Below are 9,166 nucleotides of genomic sequence, written 5' to 3' on the forward strand. Positions count from 1 at the left end.
GGGCGGGTCAGAGCGTGGGTGCATCCGCGCGAACCAGCCCTCCGTGCGGGAGGAAGGGAGGACAGACGGTGATGAGCCGGACCAGGCGGGGGGCTGGGACTAGGCCGGGAAGCGAGGAGCGCGGTGCCTGGTCTCCCCAGCTCTACCTGACGGGGCTGCCATTCACCCAGTGGGGCTGGAAGGTGGCTGGGCTGGGAACGGGGAATCCAGGTCCCCGAGGGGCAATGCCTGACGCCTGCCTGGGGAGAGAGGAAGCTGAGCACATGTAAATAGGAGGCTTCGTTTCCTCCTTTATTTCTTTTGCTCCGAGAGGACGTTTTTGGTAGCCCAGTGTCAGGAATTCTATCTCCGGCTCCGCAGTGGTTCGCTCCCCAGTCCCGCGGTGACCAGTAGCCTCCGGGTCTCGGAGCCCAACCTGGACCAGAGAAGCTTCCCGAGGCCATGCTGACGCTCCGGGCGCTCCTGGGGGGCCAGGGGGCCAGTCGCAGCCCATGGAGATGCCGTTCAATTCCGAATCCCACGACCACCAGCTGCTGTCAGGTGAGAAGCAGTGTTCTCTCTCTCTCTCTCTCTCTCTCTCTCTCTCTCTCTCTCTCTCTCTCTCTCGGTGGTTTGGGGGTGGGGGTCACATGGCTCTATCGGTGTCATCAGTATGACTGGCATGCTGCATCGCCCACGCGTCACTACCAGGCACTACCAGCTCTGCAGCGCGAGCACAGTCACGTGACGTTCTTGTGAATTCCGGCACTCACATTCTCATGGCACTCACATTCTCATGGACCGCCTTCCTCCTTTAAGTCCTCAAATCACCCGTTTTCCCCATTATAGTCACCTTATCACCGATCTGTCAGTATTTGATACTCCCCTTTTAAAATCTTTTCTTTTTTTTTAAAATATATTTCTATTGATTTCAGAGAGGAAGGGTAAAGGAGAGCGAGAGAGAGAAACATCAGTGATGAGAGAGAATCATTGATTGGCTCCCTCTTGCATGCCCTGCAACCCGGGCATGTGCCCTTGGCCAGAATGGAGCGGGGGACCCTTCAGTCCACAAGGCGGCTATCCACTGAGCCAAACCAGTTAGGGCGCAAGTTACTTTATTTTTATGATTCTGTTTCCTCAGTATACGTACATACTAATTCATGTCTTGGAGGTTCTTTTCAGGATCATGTCTATCTATTACTCCAGAAAAAGGGACCTCAAAACAGTGAGCTAAAAGATCAGGCGTTTTTAAACCATGTTATTTCCCTTGGTTCTGCAGGTCATCAGGTTGGGCGGGGTTCGGCTGGGCAGTTATATTTTCAGGTCTTGCCTGAGATCCTCATGCAGTCCTCTGGTGGCTCAGCTAGGGCCGGTCTAAGCCGGTATCAGGTACACGTGTTGGCTGTTGGTGCTTTCTATGGCTTGGGCCATGTACGTATCTCTAGCACACTAGTCCAGACTCTTCCACGGGGCAGCTAGTTTCCAAACTCAGACAGAGGCCGAGCCCTGGGAGGCAAAGCACTTTCTAACCTGTTTGTGTTACTTGTGTTAATATGTCATTCACCAAGCAAGTCACATAACCAGTTCCAGAGTCATTGTGGGTGAGAACTACACAAGGATTTAGATCAGCCGTGGGCAAACTACGGCCCGCGGGCCGGATCCGGCCCGTTTGAAATGAATAAAACTAAAAAAAAAAAAAAAAGACCGTACCCTTTTATGTAATGATGTTTACTTTGAATATATATTAGTTCACACAAACACTCCATCCATGCTTTTGTTCCGGCCCTCCGGTCCAGTTTAAGAACCCATTGTGGCCCTCGAGTCAAAAAGTTTGCCCACCCCTGGGTTAGATACTGGGGGAACAGGATTCAGTGGGGCCCATCCTATATAATAAAAGCCTAATATGCAAAGCAACTGAACAGTGGAACGACCAATGGAATGACGAGTCACTATGATGTGCACTGACGACCAGGGGGCAAATGCTCAACACAGGAGCTGCCCCCAGCCCACAGGCCCCAGGCCAGCCAAGGCAGGTGCCAGCGGCACCTCCCCACCCCCCATCACCCCACTGGGCCCCTCCAAGGTGGGTGTCAGTGGAGACCCCCCCAATTGCTCCACCAGTCACCCCAAAGATCAGCTCTGATCGCCAGCCAGGCCTAGGGACTCTACCCATGCACGAGTTTCATGCACCGGGCCTCTAGTTATTACTATAACAAGCACCACAGGCTCTAGCTGAGATCCTATATATAAACCCTGAGAACCGACCTGGCTGGTACTAAGTTCTTTATAAATAGTAGCCCCTGTTATTTTTAGTACAATAATTCTGACCCAGACTTTGTTCAGATATCCTACAGGGTCTCATTTTCACATCATATTTTGCTGCTGCTTTATTTTGGACCTCCCATTGCTGCTGTGTTTTTTCTAAGAAATTCAACTTCTATTATCCCTTTCTTTTACTCTAGATCTTCTGCCTCTTTTTAGTTTTGGAGCATCTTTATTTTATTTATTTTATATTATTTATCCTGTATTTAGAATTTGTCTTTCTTTAAAAATCTGTTCTAAGGCCTCTAGTTCTCATCTTTTCTGAGAATCACTGGGCCTTCTCCTTAAAGTTGTACATAAATTGGTATACATATTATATTGCATCTGTTTGTTTCTCTTAGAGTGCGTATAAAATAACACTTTTAATTATAGTCATATACAAAAGTGCATTTATAAAATGTAGAAAGACACAAAACAGAAAGTTTAAATAACCTGCAAGTCTATTGAGAGATAGTCACTGCTAACATTTATGTATCCTTCAAATAATTTAACTATTCAACAAATACTTATTGTTGATAAATGCTTATTAGTTAATAAGATCATAGCTTATTATTATTGTCCAAATAATATTATTATTATTGAGAGGGTTTACTCTGTGCCAGGCACTGCTCTAAGTGTGAGGGATATAGCAGTGAACTGAACAGACAAGACTTTGCTCTCAAGGAGCTTACATTCTAGTGGGGAAAACAGGAAATAAATAAGTATACAGTATAGTATCAGGTAGTAATAGTGGTTATGGAAAAAATAAACCAAATGTATCAGTCAGTATTCTAGCAGAAGACAGTGGGCTCATTCAATTGGGGTAACTCAAAGTTTCGTGAAAAAGATGGGCAGGGTCACAGAAATCAACAAGGGATGGAGAACAGCCTGTAGACAAACAATGATGAGCACTTACTACCGTTAGGTCTTAGTTACAAGGGGAGAGATTGATTACCAGATCCGAGTGTGGGTAGCTATAGGATAGAGCTGCCCAATAGGAGCTGTGGCCTTTGCTAAAAGAAACACAATTACTTTCAATTCCTGGCCCAGGAAGAGGGAAGCCAGGATGGGAGGGAAGCCAGGATGTAGGGCAGTGGTTCTCAACCTGTGGGTCGCGACCCCTTTGGCGGTCAAACAACCCTTTCACAGGGGTCGCCTAAGACCATCCTGCATATCAGATATTTACATTATGATTCATAACAGTAGCAACATTACAGTTATGAAGTAGCAATGAAAATAATTTTATGGTTGGGTCACAACATGAGGAACTGTATTTAAAGGGCCAGAAGGTTGAGAACCACTCATAGGGTAACCAACTCATCCCAGTTTGCTTAGAATTTAGCACTGAAAGTCCCACATCCTGAGCAGCTCCTCTGTTAGGGGCAAATCAGGAAAATTGGTCACTCTACGATTCTCCTCCCACTTTTGGCTAAATTTAATTGCAAGCCAGAAAGCACAAAACCCCAAGTGAAGCAGTGCATAAACTAATATCCACCTCCTGAGGCACAGAGCAGGGTGAACAGTAGATGTACGGGTGTGAAGGGACAATATCCATCACAGCCCAGCCCTTTTAACCTATGCCAGTGGTCGGCAAACTCATTAGTCAACAGAGCCAAATATCAACAGTACAACGATTGAAATTTCTTTTGAGAGCCAAATTTTTTAAACTTAAACTATATAGGTAGGTACATTCAACTTTAAATTCACGGTTTTTGTCTTCCGGTTTTCTTTGTTTCTTCTTTGTAGCCATCTCAAAGAGGGCACCTAAAAAAATGTATCATTTTATAATAATAAAGCCACCAACGCAAAAGAATTACAATTCTTAAATTGATGACAGAAATACCTGTAGGATTTGCAGCTGGTTGGAAAAATACAGGTAACTTTATGCTTCAAGTAGGTACTTTTGTCACCCGCGCGCGATTTGCGGAGCAACTAGCACTAACCACTGCACAATGAGACTGCTGACTGGCTCACTCAACTCGTGCATGAATCGCATGCCTTCCCTGCGCTGTGCATCCCGCGGCCCGCCTGCGCCTGACCAACAGACACTGCCCACTTCTTCTAACGCCACTTCTTCCAAATAGACTCGCCCAGGCCGAAAACCAACTTCTGCACATGGGCCACGAAGTTTCAATCGCACTGTATGTGTGCCCGCATGTGGTATTTTGTGGAAGAGCCACACTCAAGGGGCAAAGAGCCACATGTGGCTCGCTAGCCGCAGTTTGCCGACCACTGACCTATGCTATCCACCTTTGTCCTTTGTTTAGATTGTTGTGTTCCCAACACAGCAGAAAAAGTCTTAAGCTGCCATTTCATTGCAGGTTGACATATAATGAAATCATACTTCCACCTGAAACCTAAAACTTCACTGCCACCAGTGCTGTTCATATATATTTTGCTGAATTTATTTTTAAATATTTGATTTTTTGATACAATTTCTCATTGTATACAGAAATACAATTGGTGTTTGTATATTGCTGTAAGAAACTTGTTTACCAGTTCTAATAGCTTTTTTGAGACACGTTAGGATTTTCTATACTATATGTGATTGTGTCATCTGTAAGTAAAGACAGTTTGACTTTGTTCTTTCTTATTTATATGTTTCAATTATTTTTTATATCTTATTGCATTGGCTAGGAATACTGAATAGAAGTTGTACAATGTTGAACAGAAGTGGTAAAAGAGGGTATCTTTGCTTTGCTGCCTTGTTCCTAAAAGAAAAGCATTCATTTAACCATTAAGTATAATGTTAGCTGTTGGTTTTTCTTTGCTTTTTATTGGAGTAGTTAATTTACATATAATATAGTTGATGTTTGGATTTAAATGTACCTTCTCCTTATTTGTTTTTATTCATCCCATGTTTGGTCTCTTTAGTCTCCTTTTTTTGCCTAATTTTGCATTATCAGGTTTTTGTTTTAAATTTTTCTATTAATTTTATTGATTATACATTCTTTCATTATTATTTACTAGTTACCTCATAGTAGCTTTTCTCAGATGTGATTCTGTGAGAGAATTGAGCCCAAGTACTCTAAGCATCCATTATAAGTAATATATTAATGTCTCTCCTATTATGATATCTATGTACCATTTTGGGGAGAATTAAGAAAATAGTCACTTGCCGTAGCCGGGTTTGCTCAGTGGATAGAGTGTCGGCCTGCAGACTGAAGCGTCCCGGGCTCAATTCCGGTCAAGGGCATGTACCTTGGTTGCGGGCACATCCCCAGTGGGAGGTGTTCAGGAGGCAACTGGTCGATGTTTCTCTGTCGTTGATGTTTCTAGCTCTCGCTCTCTCCCTTCCTCTCTGTAAAAAATCAATAAAATATTTTTTTAAAAAATAGTCACTCGCCAAAAACTGTTTGGCTCAGTGGATAGAGCGTCGGCCTGCAGACTGAAAGGTCCCAGGTTCGATTCCGGTCAAGGGCATGTACTTGGGTTGCGGGCACATCCCCAGAAGATGTGCAGGAGGCAGCTGATCGATGTTTCTCTCTCATCGATGTTACTAACTCTCTATCCCTCTCCCTTCCTCTCTGTAAAAAAATCAATAAAATATATTTTAAAGAAAAATAGTCACTCAAATCACTTTCTTACAGAACCCTGGTTGAAAAATGTTGCCTTCAAAATTACAAAAGTAATTTATTGTACTTTATCTTTTTTTAATGTTTTTATTTATTTTCTCTTTTTTGAGAGAGAGGAAGGAATAGGGATAGAAACATCGATGAGAAAGAAATATCATCAATTGGTCAGCTCCTGCACACACACACACACACACCCCACCCCCACTGGGAGTTGAGCCCACAACCCAGCATATCCCCTGATCAGGAATCGAACCATGACCTCCTGATTCATAGGTCGACACTCAACCAATGAGCCACCGTGGCCGGCTGTGGTGTGCTTTTTATAGTAATAAACACCACTTAACACTGGGCTGACAATCAAGAAATTCAATGGAGCTCCTACTGTTGTTGAGCAAGGAATGGCCTTCTCAAAAATCAACTCAAAAGAGATTTCTGGCCCCACCTCTCTGACCTTTTCCTAATTTACACTCCTTAGCAAGGAAGTTTGGTCAGTGACTGACCAAAGTTGGCTAACTCAAAAAAGGGCTAATGCATTCTTGGCCAATTCGGTTGGTAATAATAAGGACAAAAGAGATGGAGGAGTATCTATAGACATTTTTTTTTATAATTTTGGATTCTGTTTTGACTATTATTCCTGGGCATGATGCCTCTTTCTTTACCCTAATGATAGCCTCTGACCAGCCTGGTTGGTATACCCTCTCCGTGACAGCCTGGGTACTGCTGCCTCCCCATCCACCCCCAACTTTTTCACACTGCTTACCTTACAAACGTTGATGAATTGTTTATGTATCAGCTCTAATTTAGTCTAACTTTCCTAGTCACTGTGACTAGATTTTGGTATTCTCAGATCTCCTGTAACAAACATACAGATCAAATCTGGTAAGCCACTTCTTTCACTATTGTGGTCCATTAACTTCCCGAGTTTTCCTAATTTCCCTCTCAGAGGGTAGTTTTGGGTTTTGCAGCGCTCCCATATTGTGATGACATCTGTTTCACCTGAAACTTTCTTACAGTCTAGAGAACACATTCCATTTGAATTTTGTTTATTGTTCTAGATGGTGAGACCAAGACCAAGACTGGAGAGCTGGCTTCAGAGGAAGGAATCACAGCAGAAACTGAACCATTGACTGAAGAGTCTGACAGCCCCAGAGACGATGTTCTCCAGGATTCTGAATGCAGAGAATTCCATGAATTGGGGGATACATTAAATGAAAAGGAGAAGAACCGCTTTAAAAGAAGACAACATAACTGTGATGAATGTGGGCAAAGCTTTGCTTGGAGTACAGGCCTCATTAGGCATCAAAGAAGCCATTGGGAGAAACCCTATGAATGTGGTAAGTGTGGGAAGGCCTTTAGTGTGAGCTCAGCTCTGGTTCTGCATCAAAGAATTCATACTGGGGAGAAACCCTATCCTTGTCATTGGTGTATTAAAAGTTTCAGTCGGAGCTCAGACCTTATTAAACATCAAAGAGTCCACACTGGTGAAAAACCCTATAAATGTGATGAATGTGGGAAAGCCTTCAGTCAGAGCTCAGATCTCATTATACATCAGAGAATCCACACAGGAGAAAAACCCTATCAGTGCAGCCACTGTCGTAAAAGTTTTAGTCAGCGCTCAGACCTGGTGAAACACCTGAGAATCCATACTGGAGAGAAGCCTTATACATGTAACCAGTGTAACAAACATTTTAGTCAGAGTTCTGATGTTATAAAACATCAAAGAGTCCACACTGGTGAAAAACCATATAAATGTGATGTGTGTGGGAAAGCCTTCAGTCAGAGCTCTGACCTTATTCTGCATCAGAGAATCCATACTGGGGAGAAACCATATCCATGTGATCAGTGTAGCAAAAGTTTCAGTCAGAACTCAGACCTTATTAAACATCGAAGGATCCACACTGGAGAGAAACCCTATAAATGTAATGAATGTGGGAAGGCTTTTAATCAGAGTTCAGTCCTTATTCTGCATCAGAGAATCCACACTGGAGAGAAACCCTATCCGTGTACTCATTGTAGCAAAACGTTCAGCAGACTTTCAGATCTTATTAATCATCAGCGAATTCACACTGGAGAGAAGCCTTACCCATGTGACCAGTGCAGTAAAATGTTTAGTCGAAGATCAGATCTTGTGAAGCATCATAGGATTCATACGGGTGAGAAACCATATGAATGTGATGAATGTGGGAAAACCTTCAGTCAGAGCTCCAACCTTATTCTACATCAGAGAATCCACACAGGAGAGAAACCCTATCCGTGCAGTAATTGTTCTAAAAGCTTTAGTCGTCGTTCAGACCTTGTTAAACATCAAAGAATCCACACTGGAGAGAAACCATATGCATGTAATCAGTGCAATAAAAGTTTTAGTCAAAGCTCGGACCTCACTAAACATCAGAGAGTGCACTCTGGGGAGAAGCCCTATCATTGCAACAGTTGTGAGAAAGCCTTCAGTCAGAGTTCTGACCTTATTCTTCATCAGAGAATTCACACTGGAGAAAAACCATACCCATGCACACAGTGCAGCAAAAGTTTCAGTCAGAACTCGGACCTTATCAAACACCAGAGAACCCACACCGGGGAGAAACCATACAAATGTAATGAGTGTGGGAAAGCCTTTAGTCAGTGCTCAGCTCTGAGCCTACATCTGAGGATCCACACTGGGGAGAAACCGTATTGGTGTGATCAGTGTGGCAAAAGCTTTAGTCGGAGCTCTGATCTCATTAACCATCAAAGAATCCACAATGGTGAAAAGCCATATAGATGTGATACATTTGGGAAAGCCTTTGGCACATGCACTGATGTTACTGAACATCAGAGAATCCACACTGGGGAGGGACCCCACCCATGTATTCAGTGCAGCAGTTGTTTTACCCAAATCTCTGAACTTATTGATCATGAGAAAGTCCATTCTGGCCAAGACAATCTAATTGTGACGAATGTGAGAAAACCTTTAGTGTACACACCAACTTTATTCAGTACCAGAGACACTATACTGGAAAAAAGTTTATGAATGCTATTGATGATTATGAAAAAGGTTTTAATCAATGCTCAACTCTTGTACTACATTTAGAAGAAAAAAAAAACAACACCCACAGTGGAGAGAAAAACATTGATTCAATTGTTATAATGAAGGTTTAACTCAGAAATTCTGAGGAGTAATCCTGTGTTGTGGGAAAATGTTCAATGTGAATTAAAATTATATCAAATGTCAGCAACAATGGAAATTTGTATCTGCTATAATGTGAGAAAATCTCTAATCTTATCAAATACAACCCATGAGAGTTTTAAAAGTATTAAGAACCTTACCAGATATT

The 9,166-nt window shown here is 42.9% G+C and overlaps 1 protein-coding gene across 1 annotated transcript; it reads left to right on the forward strand.

Moving 5' to 3' along the window:
* Positions 1-10: 10 nt before the first annotated feature.
* On the forward strand, positions 11-8,864 carry LOC102757532 (zinc finger protein 271). The gene is given in 3 exon segments (XM_006766381.2): positions 11-540; positions 6,911-8,625; positions 8,627-8,864. Coding segments are annotated over 3 exon segments (1,917 nt in total). The 5' UTR covers positions 11-491; the 3' UTR covers positions 8,780-8,864.
* The last annotated feature ends 302 nt before the right edge of the window (positions 8,865-9,166 follow it).

Source organism: Myotis davidii, unplaced genomic scaffold (assembly GCF_000327345.1).
Source record: "Myotis davidii unplaced genomic scaffold, ASM32734v1 scaffold520, whole genome shotgun sequence".
Classification (NCBI taxonomy): domain Eukaryota; kingdom Metazoa; phylum Chordata; class Mammalia; order Chiroptera; family Vespertilionidae; genus Myotis; species Myotis davidii.